The following is a 21185-nucleotide window of genomic DNA, read 5'->3' as shown; positions in this document are numbered from 1 at the left end:
CAGGAACCAGCGAGCCAGGATGGTCAGGGGTCCGAAGCGGCCCACCTCGCGATCGCGCTTCGACAGAGATAGGGATTGGGACAGAGAGAGGGATAGAAACAGGGACAGAGACGAGTAGACTGCGGGTTGTGCGCCGAGAGTATGTTTGGTTTACGACACAATTCTATTATAGTACAATAAATGCACAGGATTTTATCTGTGTTCACTTGGAACGCATGTAGAAGGTGGGAAAATAAAACCCACTCTTCGGTAGCTTGACGATGCTCCTATCTCCAATTACAAAACCGTAGTACTGACAGCACACATGGCTTCGTTGTTTAGACCGAAATCACAGAAAACGGCAAAAGTCGGAAGCTGCAAGCGGATCAGCTAGCCGTAAGATAATGCGGCGAGAGAACGTAACATGACGTTTTGTTAAATCGGAAATAATTTTTTGTTAAGGCAAATTTCTTTAAGTTCCGTGCAAATACGTGTTCGTGCGACATCTTTGAAATTAACATGTGCGATGGGTCCGTTACATTCGCGGGCGTGTATAAGCGTTACCGAGTCCCCTGTTTATATTCCATACCGTGTGGCCCAGTTAACGTTAGCCAAGCTGTTCAAAGAAAATAGGCGTTTAAAGAAATACGGGCAGCCCTACCACTCTGCCGAACGTGGAAGGCCGGCGAAGCTGTGTATTGTGAGAGTTGTACATGATTATTGCACTCGTGGCGCCGAGTGGTTTCTCTGCGAACTCTCCGCGGAACCTCGCCGTGGCACCGGGGAACTGTTCCAACGGCATGGCGGCCCGCCGCTGACGCGCCTCGCGCTTGCACTCAGCTTGGTGCCAAAAAACGTGCGCTCTCCAAGAATGAAATGAAAATAAAGAACAAGCGTTGCGGGCCCCGTACGGGTCCCTTGATCACAATGAAGATGTAAGCATGGGCGCGCGGCTGTTTGTGGGTGAGGTGGCGCAGCGTTCGGGTGTATATCTCGGGAAGATTACCCCGCGTCCTGTTTGGTGTGTTTAGTTGATTGGATGTAGAATGATTTTAAAAGCAAACGGGCAGATAAGTGTTTCTCTTTTGCGGTGATGGCTGCCGAGTCCCAGTCAATGAGCTTCGGTGGCACGTTTGTCGTCCGTGGCGTTGTCCCGCCGTCGCCGTTCCCATTGCCACCACTGCTCACGTGCGCCACGTATCTGGTCAACGGTACCGTCGTCGCCTACGGATTTCGAACCACTGGACGCAACGCTGCTGGCTGTACGTTCGGCTGCGTAAGCTCTTTCGTGACGTTTGCGCGCCCATTCGCGCTTCTGGGCAAGCCGCCGCTCGTTGCGTTCCCGCTCTCCTTCCTGGGAACGAACTGCACGCGGCTGAGCCATCACGAGTTCAAAGGGCAACTGATAAGAGCTCTGGCGTGATCACGACGTCACGGAACGCACGACACACGCGATTGGTTGGTGATACGACAACGTTTTATTCTAGTATAGGGCTGCGTCAATCGCGGCGCGTACTCGATGGGACGAACGCAGGTGTCGTCTGACGCGAGCGCCAGAGCAGAAAGCTTGAGCTTTGTGTCGACACACGGACATGATCCCGGGGGAACTTGGCCTTAACGGCTTCGCTGTAGAAATCCCGGTGCGCACGCACAAGACCTGCGGTCTTCGGTCATCAGAGATCTCAAGACCGTACACCACCAACCTTAAAATTCGATCTTGCACCATGTTTCGTCTTACAGCTAAGCTGTATATCGGTAGGTCCTGTAAAAAATTGCGTGCGTCTATCGAGCCGTGTTGAACTAGAACTCTCCTCATATGATATCTATCCATCTCCGACGCGCCCGGCGTCGAGCGACGCTCGCCCGCGTGCCTATAACGTCGGACTATAAACGCTAAAGACGCTAAAATTGTGGTTATAGTCGGACGTTATGTGTGCGCCTCTTTACTGTGTCGTCAATATCGCCTAGCGACGTTATCAGCAATTGCGTTCCGGCTGCGCTAAGGGCAGGACGCGCATCGTTCGCTTCGAAGAAGAACTTTCCCTCGTGGAGTAGCAACGACAAGAGAAGCCAAGAGCGTGAAATCCCGAGCCGGCGGCTTCACGATTTACGCGAAAAATGACTATAGTATACGTGGGCGTCACATCGTACACATTGCCGGTCATGAGCAAAGCCAACGTCTCCGATTGTGCCAACGTTTGTTGCATCCGGACGGAATATGGCACCGGGGTATCGACCGTCTACATCCTTCCGGCTGCGTCCAAGAGTGACATCGAACTGCTCCTGACGAACGTGTTTGGTTGGGTGACTCTCAGTGACGCTACATCCACCGTCATTGTAGAAGATTTAAACGTACACCTCACCAGACTCGATGCAACGTGGTTAATCTCCTTCACGTTGGAAATTTTTGCAGTGAGGTGTTACACTGAAGTGAATGGGCAGACCAAGCGTCGCCGGTCACGTATCGATATGACATTCGGCAAGAACGTGGCTAGTGTGCAAGTGGAACCTATTGCAGTATATATCGCAGTGACCTGTTAGGGTTGGCGTCTGACACCACGTGGCGACAGGTCATTCACCCTACCCTCTGAGCCGGAGCGCACGGGCGACCTCATCCCCTTCACCTTGTCTTGGTCGTGGCATCGTATGTGCTACCTCATCCCCTTCGCCTCTCATGGTCGTGGCATCGTGGGTGCTACCTCATCCCCTTCACCTTCTCTTGGCCGGACCCCACGGCGCCGGAGAGGTCATTCACCCGACCTTCTCCCCGGATTCGTCGAAAAGAGGATCGACTTCTCCTTTCCGTGCTCGGTATTGCAGGAGGAGGGGCCCTCTCTCCGTGCCTGTCAAGTGTCATCGACGGAAGCAAGATCCCACCCACACTTGTGAGAGCCTATTTAAGGGGCTCCGAAATGTACTTTTGAGAGACTTCATACTTGATACTTCATACTTCATGCTCTTCTCTTTCAACTACCTTTGAATAAACAGTGCAAATTTCGCAATAGCAAATCGTCTCGCCCCTGCTTGGTCGCCATGATCTACCGGATGCCTGCAGCCCGCCGACAACGCCACGCTACCCAATAAGTAATGTCGGTCGAGCTTCGATAGGCAGGCGTCGCTACTTCTCGGCAGCAGTACGGTACGCTACCCTGGAGTACGCAATAGACCGCAATGCAATGGTAACCATGGTGACGAAGTAACAGGAATAAAAGACGAGAACAACAACGAAGCTACGTGCATGTGTCTTTATTCAATTCATATAGTTATCACAAAGTACATCTTCTCTGGTCATCTTTCTTCACAGAGTAGAAGGGCAATAACTTTATTTTTTGCTTTTAACAGCTTGGCTAACCGTAGCTGCGACACCCTATATAAAACTTCCGAGCGCCCTAACCTGTGGCGCGCCAGTCCGCACTCACCTTCCCCTTTTGACGACGGGCGCCATGGGTCTCCGCTCCGGGTCGACCTCGTCAAAGAGCCGCATGAGAAGCTCGGTGTTCTTGACTCTTACCACCCGCTCTGGAGACCGGGGCCTACGCTCTCCGGACCCTTCGGGAGGAGTCAGAGGGCGGACCGCTGCGTAAAAGTCAGAATATCCCGCTCACAACCCTATCACTGTAACTACAGACCTGTATATGAAAAGGAAGACAAAGAACCTACTTAAATGCGGCAAAGGCGACTTCGTATACTGGACTTAGCTGGTTAACGACACCCAAAAGTTCTGGGACGCGCCCTAGTTATCCGGCTTCTGCTCAAGGGCGATTACGTAGAATTATGGGCCGTAGCATTACGTGCTACGGTTGTGCCCGGTGCAGGCTACGGCGCACCATAATCGCAAAAGGCATCACGGGACGCTAGATTGAACAAGCCCGATGGAACAGCGAACAATAACATCGCGCGTTGGCTAATAAATTTCCGAAAACTTTTTTTTCGGTGCCTTAAACCGACAGTTGAAATCTCCTGTTTTTAATGGTGTACTTCACGTGAAACCACGTGAAATTTCCTACTGCATCTTTCCTTTATATTACGTCTATCACCCTCTTCCCGGTCTGCACACCCTCTTGTTGGGTGCGTGCAACTTTTAGCAAACAGCAGCAGGAGTAATGCAGTGGAAGAATCACTACAGTAAGCGGCCAGCGCTGGAGTCATCACAAAGATTACTTCTCCCGCGTGTAAATTTTTGAACGCCTCATTTTCTGCTTTTATCAGTTAACTTATTGTACTTTCAAGGTCTATTGAACTCATACATTAATCCAGTTGCCTGCTCCACTCGATTCTTGGCCAGTCTACTTTAGTTAGTATGCGCCAAAGTTTGATGTCATCATCATCATAACCACCACCACCACCATGTCAGCACGTAGAGTGGGCGCCATGTAGGTTTAGCTTACGACAATGATAGCATAAGTAAAGCATTTGGCTCTCCAGCCGGCCTACGTCGTTTACGCGATCGACAAGTCGGACACGATGGCGCCACAGCCCTGGGAAGTGAAAAAAGTGCGACGAACTTAAAATCCATGAGTATAGTGGCTCCACCATTTTTCTTCCCAGCTCCGTCAGCGGCTTCTCTGAGAGCGGCAATACAACTTCGTTCGCCGCCATACTGTGTAGTCGACGTCTCCTACTGCCGCAGGTAAGCGGTTACTGTATTCATGGCGTCTCCCCACCTCTGTGGCAATGTGCGAGCGTGTAAGGCAAGTCCTGCTCCCCACGCCGTTACAAAAGAACGAGCTTGTGCCGGTAGATCCCAACCGGCATCACGGGCTACGCGAAGCTGCACTCGCACGCTAAAGCCCCGGTTGCAGCCCCGAATGTCGCTACGCACCCCTAGAAACAGCCGCAGCTCAGCGTCAGCGACCACCTTCATTCGACAGGGACCCCGAGACGGCTTCGCAGTTTCCCTTTGGTCGGGAACTCTAGCGTTACTCAAGACCACGGAACCTGAGGCGTCCGGCTTCTTGCCGAGTCAGTCCAATAAAACGGCCGTTAATGTAAAAAACATTATTATGGGGTCTTACGTGCCAAAAGCGCTTTCTGATTATCAGGTACGCCGTAGTGGAGGACTCGGGAAATTTCGACCACCTGGGGATCTCTAACGTGAACCTAAACCTAAGCACACGGGTGTTTTCGCATTTCGCTGGAGGCGAAATGCGGCCGACATAGGAGGGATTCGATCCCGCGACCTCGGGCTCAGCATCCAAACAAAAAACGCCGCTCCGAATCCTGAATATAATAGTTATTGCACGATGTCAGGACATCGTTCTGTGGCCCGGAGAACCAACACAGCAGATTGAGTAGGTATATAGCGTACCGAATCCATAAGGCAAGCATCGACATCGTGGCCTAGTGTTTAGGACACTTGGCCGTATCGGCACATCCGTGGTTTCTAACCGCGGGTGGAAATTGTGGTATCACGACCCAGGTTGGCCTGTGGCATCAGGTCAGGGTCGGAACCCGGCTCCGCACCTCAGAAAGCCAGTAGTTAGGTGCGGCGGGCGCTTTCAATAGCCGCGATGGGTACGCTCAGCGGAGCTGTGGGGGGTTGACCCCCAGGCTAAAGGCTATTGGAAAGTGAGGGTTCCCCACAATCTTTTTTTATAGCTTCTGTTGTGGTTTTCGGGTTGTGCAAAGCGTCATTAAATGACGGAATTAAAACATTTCTGTCAATCCAATTACCCTCCCCTCCCCCCATATATAGTTTTTTTTCCACCGCGTTCGGTCTTTCAAAAATAACAAGCACGACAACAAGTCTTAAGAGGAAGCTTTAGCTCGGGCCCAACTCCGACGCGGCCTATTCAAACACATGTAAAACGCAAAAACGTTTTTATGATAACCCCTGGACCGATTTTAATGAAATTTAAATGAAATTTTAATGAAAATTAAAAGAAAGCTATATTATAGAGACTGCTGGAAGCGGAATTTCGATTTCCGGCTTGAATTTTCTTAAAACGATTTTTCAAGTATTTGACCGTTTGAAAAAAAAAAGAAGCACGACAAATTCATGGTTCTGCATCAAGAACTGATATCGCAGTTCTGTAAACGGCATCCATTCGATCATTCAAAGCGGAAAAATTCAGTATGTCATCTTACATCTTACGTGAATTTTTTACGTTGGTTACAAGGGTGTTGCAAAAGTTGTATTTCCCTGTTAGTAAATATCTTTATATTCAGGTGTAACACATCAATTTTGTCCGCTTTAGATGAACTATTAGATGCGATTCACAGAATTGTATTATCATTTTTCGTTATTGAGTTACAGAGTTGTAATCTTGATAGTTTCATTTTGTGAAGATTTTTGATTTTTGCCAATTTTTAATAAGATATTGACGACCTAACTCGAAAATTCGAAACCAACAGTCACTAGATTTTAAGTTTTTTTTTTAAATGCAACGAACCTCGTCATATTTGGTGCAGTGGTTGCCGAGAAATACGAATTCTCCTTTTACATGTATTTAGATAGGAGCACCCGAGCTAAAGCTTCCTATTAAATGCTCCTCCTGATTCTTCTTCTTTAACAGGAGCTAGATTTAAAGGCCTTTATTGTTGAATTGTAACCAATCATCCATACTTTCCGCAGATGATTTTCGACATACAAATTTTGGTGGAACATGAGCAAATGCCTTTCACGCCAATGCGAGGTAACGTTATCGTGCTTCCCCTGTAGAGTTCCCCGCCTAAATTTTCACCTTCATACATCTAGTTTATCCATAACTAACCTCGGCTCTTTCTCTAATGAACAATAAACTATTGGCCATTTGTTTCTTTCATGTTGCCGCTTCTCCTCCCTATGCAGAATGTTCCTCATATTTCAAACTAGACGACGAGAATGGGATTCCCGCTGCGGTTCCGACCGAAGCCCCGGGAAACCAACGAGCTTCGTAAGTGAAGCGTCCCTTCCTGTGCCTGCACGGCAAGCAAACGCAGCCGACGCACTCGGCGTCGCGAGGCTTCCGAGCCTAGGCCTTCCCGACCCCTTTGTTCTTCCTTGCCCCATTTCTGCTGCGAGCTCCGGCTTGTCTCCTGTACTGTCTCCTGCAGGCTACCCGGCATGGCTTCTTTTACGGCAAACCTTCCCGTTTTTCTTGAATCGCCCGGGCCACCGCCAATTCTATGGTATAGATGGAAAAAAATTTTTCAGGCCCACCTCGAAGCGGCCGGCGGTGGCGACTGGACGGACGCGCGACGAGCGTCCGCGCTCGTCAGCGCTCTCGGGCGTGAGGGACAAGGAAAGTACTTTGCAGACGAGGAGCAGGAAGCAGCAAGGCAGTTGACCGGCGCAGCTTCAGCGTCAAGCGAAACAGCAAGGCAGACGACCGGCGCAGCGTCAACGTCAAGTGATGCGGTCCCGCCAGTGTTAGAGTTCCAGAAACTCTTGCAGCGGCTTGACCGGCTGTTCGCCGCGTCAACAAATGTTCTGGTGGAGAGGCACGAATTCACCAGTCGAAGGCAGTTCGAGGGAGAAGGATTCCTGGAATTCGTGACCGCACTGAAGGAGAAGGCGGTACAGTGCAAATTCGGCACAACCTACAATGAGCGCGTCCGAGACCAAATAATACATGGGGTAGCGAACGTCAGCGTTCGCGAAAAGTTATTAGCTCATGGCGAAACCCTGTCCCTAGACAAAGCAGAAGAAATCGGACGCTCTTTAGAAGCCCTGCATCGAGCGAACCGCGCGTTCGGCTCCGAAAAAATATAAAGGATCGAGGCAGCTCCACTTGGCGTTCCGTCGACGAGCCATGAAGATGGCCGACTTTGTCCGGGTGGCCGCCGAGATGGCCGACTTCTTCCGAGAAGCTGCCAAGATGGCCGACTTCGCCCGGGAGGCCGCCAAGATGGCCGACTTCTTCCGAGAAGCCCCCAAGATGGCCTACTTACTCCGGGAGGCCGCCAAGCTTATGGCCGAACTCTTCCGAGAAGCCGCCAAGATGGTCGACAGTTCGCACGTAGCTCCTCCGGGAACCGTGGTGCATGCGATCGGTGTGGCAGCAGGAACCATATCGCGTCTTACAGGAATTGTCCAGCAAGAAATCGGCGATGCAACGCCTGCCACAAGTTGGGCCATTTCGCTTCAGTATGTCGAAGGACCCGAACAACTGTGCAACACGTCTCTTCCGCAGAGACGCTGTCTTCGTCAACTTCCGCAGGGCAGCCGTCCGCGCCTGTCTTGACGGTAAGCACTTTCGAAACTAAAAAAGATTTGGAAGTTCCGGTCGTAGTTAACGGCGTCTCCATGCGACTGCTGGTGGATACGGGAGCATCTGTGTCATTGATGACAGCCGAAGATTTTAGAAAGCACTTTGGTGGACAGCACAGGCTGTCACAAACAACAGTGGACTTGAGAAATCTCTCCAAGCAACGCATCGACATTCAAGGCTTGTTTCAAGCCACTGTCCAGTTTTTCCAAAGGTCATGCTCCGTCACGTTCCACGTAACGACTACAGGAACATCACTGCTAGGTTTAGACGCCATCCAACGCTTGGGCATACAGATCGACGGTACGTCTCTGACATGTCGTCTAGCATCGCTTCCTTCAGTACAGAGCCCCACAGGTATGCCTCCGGGTTTTGATCACCTGTTCAGTGGCGAGATGGGTCTCGTCAACAACTTTGTGCATCGAATTCATCGGCAGCAAGGTGTGAAACCAGTATCTTCAAAGTTGCGCCGACTACCCCCGGCTCTCCGTGACCAGGTCAGAAATTAACTGCGACGTCTCGAGGACTGCGACGTCATCGAGCGCGTAGAGGCTTCTGAGTGGGTGTCTCCACTCGTGGTGGTGCGCAAGAAGGATGGAACCATGCGGCTCTGTGTAGACCTACGGAAACAGGACAGTCTTGTGCCTCAAGTTCAAAAAAGGGTCTTGCAGAGACAGCGGCAAACTAAGCAGTATGTAGACAAACGTAGAGGTGCTCAGGCAACTCGTATCAAGGTGGGAGACACCGTCAAAGTAAAACTTGCCAAGAAAGGATTTTTCAGGTACAGTAAACCTCGCACAGTGAAAGCCCAGGTAGAACCATCCACTTTTGTACTCAGTGATGGGAAGACGTGGCATGTGTCTAAGTTAACCCTAGTGATAAAGAATTCAGCAGATAGTACATTGGGTACAAGTGATAGAGACTTTTTGTATTCATTCAAATCTGGATAGTCATTCCGATGACTCGTCTGTCGTGACATCGTCCTTTCATAGTCGTACGCATCAGTTAAGCAGTTCGTCTGACTGTGTCAATTCCGAGTCTACACAGTCAGCAGTCGTCTCTGATTCCATGGGGGAATCGGTAGCCTCCCAGGACTTGTTGGGACGTCGAGAGGAGCTTCCTGGGCAACCCTCTCCAGCTTTGAGCGACAACCACATTCAATTTTCCAACCAGGGGGAGGGATATAGTAGTGGGACGACTGGGTCTTCGAAGTTGACCGATACGCGTCGCAACCCCCAAAGTTCTTCTGAGGTACGCACACGTCCTCATCGTGACAGAAAACGGCCTCCGTGGCTCGATGATTATGTTTCTTGAATGTAGAGCGTATTGCCGTCTTCGAAATGCCACGGCTAGGGGCCTCGCTGTGACATTTAGGAGACAGTTCACATGTTTCGTTAACACAAGTATAAAATGTGTTCCTTCTTGCGGTGGAGCGAGTCTTGTGCCGTGTTCCTTGTCGGATTTTGTTTTGACTGACTGCCTGTGTTTTGGTGCCCAAGACTGGTGCGCGTGTGTGTGAACTTGGGCGGGGATGGACTGATTTTGTCGTGGACTTAAGTGCGTGCCTTGTGTGCGACTGGTGCGCGTGTGTGTGAACGTGGGGGGGAACGAACTGAATTTGTCCTTGGACTTAAGTGCGCGCCTTGTGTGCGCGTTTCACTGTATGCTTACTTTGTTTCCAGTGGGGGATGACGTGGTATAGTGTCTCCCCCTGCGCGATCTCCGTGTTATCATACATTTATGTCTCGTAGTAGTTTAGCTAGATGGCGCACCCCCCTTCGGTCATGTGACGAGCTTGGACCAATCAGGAGGTGCCATCTGGCGTGTGTAGTATTCGTGGAATAAACGGCCGCTAGCCGGCTGAGTCCTTTGTCCGGTTTTCATCAGGAGCAGTTAGCTCCGCGTCTCCCTCTCTGCGTTGGGCGCTCGCCGCGCGTTCGCTGGGCGCCGGGCCCCCGCTTGCCTGCCGCTGCCGACACAACATAAACTGGGTTGAGCTCTTGCAACATCAAACATTTTGTATCTTGTATCTCTTGTATCTTGTTTCTTGTATCTCTCAATTAGGCACCAGAAGACAAAATGTTTGGTGTTTTGTGTTGATTAAAGCATCTGGAAAGTCACGCTGCTAGAGTACCGACCGTGGGACATTTTATTTTACTTGTATTTTTCTTAGTTCATCAGTTTATTTTTATATATTTTCTTATTTAGATTAGGTTCAGGTACTCTCAAACTCTGTGTTACCAGTGAAATGCCAAATGCTTCGTTCTGAATCTTCGCCATTGGCCCTTTTCGTATGTTGTTGGGCGTATGTTCCAGTCCATCCACTGTAGTCAATCCTTCTAGTGAGTACGAGCCATCTTTTGCGGTAACAACAAGAAACGTACCTTGGACAATTCTCACAGTGGGTACGGGCCAGAATAGTCTCATAAATAAGAAATTGAGAACGACCCGGGCTTGTGCAATGGTATGTTTCACGCACTTTCTTGTCGTTCCTATTAGCAACGCTACATGATTTTCACAGGGAAGATACGGGTAGTGTCCTTTATCCTAAAAGCATCAGTGCACGCAAGACAGCGTTTTCCCTCATTTTCAAGTCAGCCAGCAATGTACATTTCCCGTCACGTCCATATGGCTAATTTCGTTTAAGTGGTTTTGAAACATTTATTAGCCGCAAAGAAATTATTCAGACTAGATTGACCAAATTGAAGCTGCAGCTACAAACGCTGGAAGAGCTCGCTCAAAAAAGGCGTGGCTGCCTCAGCGTGAGTGTAAAGTGGCGGCGGAATAGACGAGTTCCATCATGAATACTCTCCAAAAGTATTTAAAAGAGCACTGGAGAATTCAGCTAACATAAATGATAGCAAATTCCGTCACCCTGAAGCTGTGGTTCTCAATCTGGTTGCCATGTACTTGTTGTCCCGCTAGCTGGAAATTTGGGAAGCATGAGTGCATCTCAATCTACATTACATCTATTTGCAAGTATTATGCCATAGAGTAATTATTTTTAGGCAATTTACATCTCATTTGCACACTCTGTGACGGCAAAAAAACGTGACACGGCGTCCCTTTTAATCTAGCGCACGCCGTAAGGCGCTCATCACTGCTTTGCTTGCATGGAGATGTGCAGAGAGGATGGCTATTGGACCACGAAAATTTTCAGATATGCGCTCGTGACTTCGTGAAATGGACAAATAGAGGTTGTATGATCTCGAGCTTGTTGGTGAGGCAACTGTTTATAGGGTAATACAGAAACTAAATAAGTCTTCTAGTTTCCAAGGCAACACCAAAGAACGTTGTATAGGGTGTGGTGCGCGCATGACATAGGGCAGGAGGATTCGTGTTAGATCTTGTCCTTTACGTTTCTTGCATTACGTGGCGAAGTAGTGACGGCGAGGAAACAGGTACACTTTCATAAAGTGTGAATACACGGTAAAGTAGAGAGCACCTGCTTATTTGAAGAAAGAAAGCAGCGGTGAATGCGATGCATAATAGAAGTTGGCTGGACAAAGCTGGCACACTAGCAGGGCGTACCGCTGCGTCAAAGCCAGAATATCCCACTCACAACTCTTTCTCTGCAAGTTCAGACCTGTACTGGAAAGGAAGAGAGAGAACCTACCTAAATCCAGAAAATACGACATCGTATACTGTATTTAAATAGTTATCGACACCAAGAAAGCACTGGGACGCGCGCTAGTTGCCCGGCTTCGGCTTAAGGGCGATGCATTACATGCTCCGGTTGGGCCCGGTTCAGGCTACGGTGCAGCATAATCACACAAGGTACCAAGGGAAGTCAAATTTACCAAGCCCAATGAAACAGGTAACTCATGAGGTTTCACATGAAACCTCCAGATTTTTTTTTACGGCATCTCTATTTTACTTTACGTCTGTCACCTGTTTCCCGGCGTGCACACCCTCTTGTTGCGCGCGTGGAATCTTTAGAATACAGCGGCAGAAGTCAGGCTGGTGGAAGCGTCGCTACAGTACACGGCCAGCTCTAGAGGCATGGTCAGAGAAATTACTTCGTCCGCGTCTACATTTTTGAAAGTCTTATCTTCGGCTCTTATTAGTTAACTTATAGAACTATCAAGGCCTATTAAACTCTCATGCAATAATCGAGCTGCCTGCTCCACAAGATTCTTGGCAAGTCTACCTTAGTGGGTATGCGCCACAGTTCAAGGTCATCATCATAATTACCACCAACCACCACCATGTCAGCACGCGGAGTAAGTGTAATGTACGTTTAGCTTACAACAAAGACAACAAAACCAAAGCATTCAGCTCTCCAGCCGGCCCACGTCGTTTACCCGATCTACCAGTCGGACACGCTGCGGATGCCACCCTAGGCCGTGGAACACGCGGTACGAGTTTAAAATGCATGAGTATAGTGGATCCGCCGTCTTTTTTTTCTTTTGCAGCTGGGTCAGCGGTATCTTGGAGAGCGGCCATAAAACTTCGTTCGCCGCCATTCTACGTAATCGACGTGCACTACGTCCACAGGCAAGCGGACACTGTATTCATGGCGTCTCCCCGCCTCCGTGGCAACGTGCGAGCCTGTAAAGCAAGCCCTCTTCCCCACGCCGTTCCAGAAGACCGAGCTTGCGCCGGTAAATACCTGCAGGTACCACGGGCTATACGCGAAGTTGCGCTCGCACGGTACAGCCCCGATTGCAGCCCCGAATGTCGCTACGCACCCCTAGAAACAGCCGCAGCTCGGCGTCAGCGACCACCTTCATTCGGCAGGGACCACGAGACGGCGTCGCCGTCTCTCTTCAGTCGGAAACTCCAGCGTTACTCAAGACCACGGAACCTGAGGCGTCCAGCTTGCAGCCGCCTCAGCGCAATAAAAAGGCCTTTCTGAATCCTGAATATAACATTTATTGCGCGATATCACGAAATCGTGTCCTGACCCATAGTACCGACGCAGCAGATTCAGTAGGTATATAACTTCCCAAAATCATCAGGTAAGCACCGACATCGTAGCCGAGTGTTTAGAACACTTGGCCCGTGTCGGCACATCCGTGGTTTCTAACCGCGGGTGGAAATTGTGGTATCACGACCCAGGTTGGCCTGTGGCATCAGGTCAGGGCCGGAACCCGGCTCCGCACCTCAGAGAGCTACCATTTGGGTGCGGCGGATGCTTTCAGTAGCCTGGGTGGGTAATCTCAGGGGAGCAGTGGGGTCTCGACCCCCGTGGTTAAAGGCTATTGGAAAGTGAGGGTTCGCCACAATTTTGCATTTTTTTTCTTTGATAACTCTTGAAGGTGTGATTGGGTTTGGCAAACTGTCTTGAAAACATTTCTGGTGATCTAATAAAATATGCATCGTTTTTTATTGACCAGCTTCTATTCCTGAACAACAACAAGGACGACGACGATATCAACGACAACACCAGCAACAAGAACAATCCTTCGACAATACCCCATAGTGGGTATGCGCCATTGTTTGGGAGACAAGACGAGAAGAGACAATTCTCACAGGACGGTTCAAAATCCACCACCAGGCTTCCAAGTCTCTTGTCTCGTATCCGAAATGGGATTGGCCCCCCTTTAACTGCTTGTAGCGTTTGGTTTCTGATGTAGGTGTACGTGTTTTTCTTTTCAGGCACCACAAATGAGTCTCCGGTCCCGGCCAAGGTTCGCCCTGGTCGGCTGGCAAACTCCTTGCCCATGGCGATCGTTCAAACAGATGGTGGATTCATTCGGTTGACCACATCAGAAGTTGTCCAGGAGGAGCCGCGCGGTATAACCGAACACTTCATTGACATCTCGGAGGTGAGGCGTTATGAGGTGAGTCTACACCTACATAACCCCTGAGGCCTTCTTGAATATGCTCTCTCCCGGTGATGTTGTTTCCCTTCACAGATGCAATAGGTCGGTAGATGATTACCAAGTTGCAATTGAAAGCGTTATCGTTTCGTTCGCCTGTTTAACACGCCCGTCTGAAATGAAGGCTTCGCCGTACTTGTTCGGCGTGGAGCCTTTGACTGCAAAACCACTTCAGTGCCGAAACGGCTCGAAATTTGGGCGCATTGCTAATGCCTGTAGATCTCCAGTGAGATGCTGTAATTGTGGCGGCCCTCACTGCACTCAGGCTACGATGTAGATGCTCCGAGGTGTCGCTTATGCGACGGTTCTCATGGTGCTACGGACGCTACCTGACCCGCGCGAGGCAACGAAATGCAGGTACTTGAGATCGCGGAGCAACATCATTGTTAACGCACGGAAGCGATAGCAGCGATGAAAGAGCGGGAAGTCGTTTACGCAGCCGGTGCATCCCGTCAGTCCACATCACTAGAAGCCACAGTTTCTGCCGCAGTAGCAGCAGCTATTGACAATGCAATCCCATTAGTTATGGAGTGACTTTTTAACACCTTTGCCGAAACAAACTTTGATAATCGGCAGAAGTTTTTGTCTCATACCTCCGTGTGTCCTCCACTACTATTATATGCGGGATGTAGCTATGTATTTGGGCTCAGGAGCCTTGGGACCATCAGCAGTCGACGTAAGATTTCCCCACTTTCTCCAACTGATACTCGTTAATTTAAGCCGAAAAAGGGAAAAACAGTGATCACCATGAGCAGGATGCGTTGCGTTCGGCTGTGGAGTCATCCATTTTAGTATCGCCGTAGCTTCATTAGAAGTACTTCAATGGAATTGCCCCCTGTATCCTCCGGTTACTTTGACATTCTTTATCTAGTACACAAAGCAATTGCATATATTTTTTTTCTTCGGGAATCATGGCTTTCGTCACACCAAAGATTTACTATTAACACTTTTCGAACATTACGTTCAGATCACCGAGGTAGAGGCAGTGGCCTGCTACCATAAATCTCTTCAAAAGTGTACCATAATGTAACTGTCACTTTTGAACATATGTCCAGACTGCGAAATTTTTGGATTAGATTTATTACGGCCTAGTTGTGCTGCGTTTACGGTGGCTAATGCATATTTCGTGCACGGAGTCGAGGGCACTGATCACTTGGACTCGCTCTGCCGAAAGTGTTCTAATGCAATGCTCCTGGCAGGAGACCTTAATTCGCATAAATACATCTCGGGGAGTTAAAGCGGAAGCTTGTGGAATTGGATGCATGAACCCAATTTTCAATGTCCTTATTCAGGTTGAAATATTTTCTACGTTGCCGGTTCTCTTCATTGGATTGGACTTTCTCTTCTGCTCATATGTCTATTTCATCTTAGGATGCCTCTGATAATGGAACAAGTAGCGATCACTTACTCATTAGTTTTGAAATTTTGCTTTCACTTCAAGCTCCTATTCAATGGCAAAGATGGCTCATTAATTATAGAAGTTACAAATCCGCTATAAATGCAGGCTTATCAGCGCTGACCGTTTTTGATGAGCAACGGAGAGCTGAGTCTGTTGTATTGCTTTTGCATTCTGCTGTTCAACCCGCTGAGTTTGCGGTTATGTCTGGCAGCTTGCCGTCAATCTCATCTTGGTGGAATGAAGCTTGCCCACGGGATTATAGCCGAAAGGTAGCCTAGAAAATCTCCAATATAATCATTCAACGAAAAATTGGATGGACAAGAAATTCTATCCATCTGTGTTCAAAAGAACTGTGGCGATACTTAGAAACGAACAAAAAATGCGGTACATTCAACTTTGTCGAAGCCAGAACGAAGATCGGCACTTTTTAAGTTTTTACGGAGCACGAAATCTGTTTAACAGTCCGTATGGTCCTATTCTTCTATTCTATCACAAAAAGAAGCAGCGGATTCACTAAATGACATCGCGAAAGCGCTTGAAGCACGCTTTTCTTTACAGGGTCCCAGACCAAGGAGATTTAAAGGTTCGGCATCTGAATTTGTAAAAGTTTCCATGTCAGAATTATTCAATGTCATCTTAACTGCACTTCAATCAGCTCCTGGACAAGACGGTATCACAACTGCCATGATTAAATTATTGCTTAACTCTTTCCCAAATGAACTCTTGAATGTGTTTAACTGTTACATGCAATACACATGGACCTCGACCTCTTAGAAAATTGAAAAATCGTTGTATTACTTTAAAATCAAAACCTCGCATATATATTGGACAACATTCGGCTAACTGCCCTTGCTTCGAATCTAGCCAAAATTTTAGGAAAAGTAATTCATGTCCGTTCCAATGACTTCAATTCTTCTCAGGGCATTATGAGCTCGGGAAAATAGGATTTAGGCCCCAACGTTGCATATGGTCAGCGAACGTTGATTTAGAAAGCCGCATTCCACTCGCAGGACTGTCAGGAGATGTATCAGCATCGGTAACTTTATATATTTCCAAAGCATATGACAGTGTCGAACATGAAATTCTAATTGCTAGATTAGTAAGATGTGCTGTTCTAGACTGTTTAGTGGCCTGGAGTTTAGTTACTTTCGGGTAGATAATTATCTTGTGTCAAGGATACGGTGACATCGGGTACCTATAAACAGACGAGAGGCGTACCATAATGAATAGTTCTTTCCCCACTTTTGTGTACTACTTATGTTCTGTCCGAGTTAATCAATATGTGCAACTCAATCTGTGTGCTGATGACATTGCATTTTCCTCCTAATCACGGGATATCAAGAAGTTATACCAAATTTTGCAATCATATTTTTCTGAACTAGAGTCCTGGCTGGACGGAGTGTCTTTTTCGCTTAACGTAAAGAAATGCTCGTTACTTGTGTTTCAATTGTAAAATCCCGTTTTTATTTCTCATTACCGAAATGAACTGATACCGCAAGTCAGCCTAGAAGTACTTAGGGATAAGTTATGATGATAAGGTAAAGTGGGAGCAAGAAATTGAATCAAATGCTAGAAAATGGGAACGTGCAATGGCATGGTTGCACCGGTTTAGTAATAAAAACACAGGGATGCGTAGAGCTACGTTGCTTATGATTTATAAACTACACGGCCGCCCTATTCTCGAATTTGGCTGTTTTCTTTTTACAGGATGTGCAGCATAAAACTACGACCTTTAATAGAAAGGCAAGCGCTACGCCTCTGGCTTGGTCTGCATGCATGTTTCGTGGATAACAATATACTTTATTTGAAGTCTGGAATTATTCCGCTTGAATCCAGGTTTAAGCAACTTACTATCCTGACCTTCCTGAAGCTTTATGATCCATCCTTCTTCCCTTTGCAACCAGTTTTCATCAATTCTCCCGAAGTATTTTTCACAACAGTTTGGCAGTTTTACCAACAGCCACAAGTTGTTTTTGTTCAGGGGCTGTTGTCGAAGGTTCAAGTTCGACTGCCGAGCCTGGTTTCTCCAATATCAAATTCGTTCCAGGGAAAACTGAACTTTAATAATATTTCTGTAGAACAGTATTTGCGATCACGAAGAGGCGAGCAGTGTGAAGATCGACGACGACGACGATTAGAGAATAGCGCGGGTAGTTGCCTATTGGCCAAGTGCGGCGTATTTCCTTGTAAATATACTTGTACATAGCTTTTCGTCTGCGTCTTCCTACTTAACAATATTTTTCCAAAACACGCAAGATTTCTTCCGGCGGTGCATACTTCAATTTCCGTCTCAATAATTTCACTGGACGCATCACAAAATTTAGACAAGGCCGGTGTTGTCATCTTTTCAATTAAGCTTAACTGGTATTTACCTTTCTGTCTCGCCGATTACACTCCTATATTCCTTGCTGAATTCCTGGCGATAACTCTGGCCATCGGATTATTGGGTCCACAGACATCTAAGATAATACTGGTTAAAGACGCGCATTCCTGTATTCAGTGCAACATGAGCAAATGCCTTTCACGCCAATGCGAGGTGACTTTAACAAGTCTCCGCTGTCGAGATCCCTGCCTAAATTTTTACCTTCATAGATCCGGTCTATCCAAAACTGACTTCTGTTCTTTCTGTAATGAAACAGAAACTCCTGACCATTTGTTCCTTTCTTGCCGCCCCTTCTCCTCCTTTCGCAGCATGTTCCTCTTTTTTCCAATTAGAAAACAAGGTTTAGCACTTACAACACCAAACATTGTGTCTTTTGGTGCGTGTGAGTTAGGCACAAGCCATAGCTCGATGATTAGTGCTCTGCACCAGTTCATTGAAGGATCCGAAAGGTTACGCTGATAGGGGACCGACCATGGGACATTTCATTTTATTGTTATTTTTCCTTTGCTTCTCAGTTTAATTTCTTTTTTTCTGATTCTTTTATATATAGGTTCTCACAAAATTGGTGTTGTTAGCTAACTGCCAAATGATTCGTACTAAATGTTCCCCTTTAGCCATAATGGTAAATGTTCTTGGGGGTTCGTTTCATTCTATGCAGTGTGGCCAATCCCCTTTGTGGTCACGAGCCAACTTTTGAGGCAACAACAACAACAACAATACTCACGGCGGGTGTCGGCCAGTGCATACAGTTTCTCACTATATTACTTAGAGGGATATCTAGCGCTTCTGCGCTGTGGAATGCATGGGAATGCCGGTATATTGTGGATTTGTATTGGCATCCTTCTCGGAGATCCTGGCAAGCACAGTTCCGTCTGTCCCACTGATTAATTTTCTTCTAAAACAGCACGTAAATAGCTCTTTTGGCTTTATTATTACACAATAACATGTGTTGTTTAACTATGGTAACTTGTTATTGCATGTATGATTATATGAAACGTAAAACGTATCAGCGGGCCACTAAAGTTGAAGGACAGACGACATGATTCGCGCTCGCTTTGAAATAGTTTGTCGTCCGTTCTTGCTTTTCTTCGCTTGGTCATGCATTGTAGGTGAGTACAGATGTAATATGCATGAATGGAAAATATGTATGAAGAGGTTACTTTAAGAACGCGTTATTTGTGTAGCCATTTCCACGTTTTAGACGAAGTTGTTAGAACGCCCGCAAACACAAGCCTCGCAGACACACATGCCGTCATTCCCATGACGCCCCTCCCCCCCCACGGCGCGCCTTAGGAAATTCTCAGACGTTGGCGCAAGATTTCACTCTAGCGGTTATAGTGAGAAACTCTATGGGCCAGTGTATTCTCATAAATAAGAAATTGACAATGGCGAGAGCCCTTGCAATGGCACATTTCAAGCAGTTTCTAGTCGTTCCTATCAGCAATGCTGTATGCTTGCTACGGCGAAGATACGGGTAATATCTTTCGTCCTCAAGGCATCAGTGCACGCAAGACATCGTCTTCCCTCATTCTGAAGTCAGCCAGCAGTGTACATTCCCCTTCACGTCCGTATGGCTGATTGCATGAAAGTGGTTTTGAAACCACTTTCATGGAGTCATAGGCTTGCCGTCATTCCTTATGCACATCATGTTTCCCATAACGATATGAAAATTGCAGCCAAGGCAGGAGTGAGAGTGGTGCGCAATGCCCGTTATAAACTTAGCGGGTTCTTCAAGTTAGTCAACGGGGTAGATTCTGTCGCGCGCAAAAGTTGCGATAAGAATGATGTTCGCGACTTCATTGACTGTACGACGCATGTCGTCTATAAAATGCCGCTCTATTGTAAACGTTGCTATATCGGGCAAACGGGGGGGGGGTGCATTAATGATGGCCTGCGCGAGCATGCCGCTTCACTAAAAGAAAACCCGTACAGTCATCTGGCTGCCCACTGTAACCCGTACTGTTGCACCTCGTTGTGTAGGTACGAACTAATTGGCAGATATAGTGAAAAACGCGCGCGGGAAATTTTTGAGGCATTTTGCATATTCACAAGTGGCGACGCGTGCGTCAGTTCTGCATCCCTCAAGCTCTGAACACAAAAAAAAACTGCATTATCTCCATCGCTGACGCTTATCCTTCTTATGCCTCGTTTTCCTTTCTTTGTGTCACATTCAATGGTATCTTTATATGCTGCTTCTGCAAATAAAGCATTTGGTTGCTAGTCAGCGCTCTGTCCTGTGGTCATTACTCGCTCGTCCTGTGTGGCGCTGTTCCTGTTCTTAATCTGAAAATTTATAAGCCACAAAGAACTTATTCATAATAGATTGGCCAAATTGACGCTGCAGCTACACGCGCTGGAAGGGCTGGCTGAAGAAGGCGTGGCTCCCTCAGTGTGAGTGAAAAGCGCGCGGCCGCAGAAGGTGAGTTCCATCATGAATACCCTTCAAAAGTATTAAAAACAGCACTATAGAATTCACCCAATATAAATGATAGCGAATTCCATCAACCTGAAGCAGTGGTTCTCAAACAGATGGCCACGTATTGCATGTCCCGCTAGCCGGTAATTTGGGAAACCTTATGAGCACAACTCAATCTACATTATGTCTAAATTTACAGGTTTTTCTCCATAGAGTAATTATTTCTGACGCGATTTACATCTCATTCGTACTCTCTCTGACGGTCGAAAAACGTGACGTGGCGTGCCTTTCACACTATGGCACGGCGGAAGACGTTCATAACTGTTTTGTGTGCATGAATACGACCAGAGAAGATGGCTATTGGACCATGAAAATATTCAGACATGCGCCCGTGATTTCGTAGATTTCACAAACACAGGTTGTGTAATCGCTAGCTTGTTGATCAGGCAACTGTTTCTGTAGGGCAACGAAGAAATGAATTGAGCATTCTGCTTTCAAAGGCAACACCGCAGAACGTTGCATCGGATGTGGTATGCGCTTGACATAGGGCATGTGGATTTCTGTTTGTTCTTTTCCTTGACATTTGTTGCATTACGAGGCGAAATAGTGACGGTGAGGAAACAGGCACACATTCATAAAGTGCGAATAAACAGTAACGTAGAGAGCACCTGCTTCATTCAAGAATGAAAGCAGCGATGATTGCGATGCACAAAAGAAATTCGGCTGGACAGAGCTGGTACACTTGTATGGCGTACCGCTGCATCAAAGCCAGAATATCACACTCACAACTCTGTCTCTGCAACTTCACACTTGTATATGAAAAGGAAGACAGATAAACTACTTAAATGCAGAAAAGGCGACTTCGTATACTGGGATTAGCTAGATAACCACACCCGAAAGCACTGGGACGCACCCTGTTGCCCGTCTTCGAAGGGAGCGAAATGCGAAAACAGCCGTGTACTTTCATTAAAGTGCAGGTTAAGGAACCCCAGGG

General features: G+C 47.6%; 1 protein-coding gene across 1 annotated transcript in view; it reads right to left on the bottom strand.

Annotated features, from left to right (window-relative positions):
- Positions 1 to 21185, bottom strand: part of LOC142576052 (uncharacterized) — a 158885-nt gene that overhangs the window by 23526 nt on the left and 114174 nt on the right. The window contains exon 3 of the mRNA XM_075685971.1: positions 3399 to 3555. Coding sequence (XP_075542086.1) covers positions 3399 to 3555 — 157 coding nt within the window. The remainder of the gene's footprint in view (positions 1 to 3398; positions 3556 to 21185) is intronic.

This window comes from Dermacentor variabilis, chromosome 3 (assembly GCF_050947875.1).
Source record: "Dermacentor variabilis isolate Ectoservices chromosome 3, ASM5094787v1, whole genome shotgun sequence".
In the NCBI taxonomy this organism is placed as follows: Eukaryota; Metazoa; Arthropoda; class Arachnida; order Ixodida; family Ixodidae; genus Dermacentor; species Dermacentor variabilis.
This window is presented reverse-complemented; position numbering and strand designations above follow the sequence as displayed.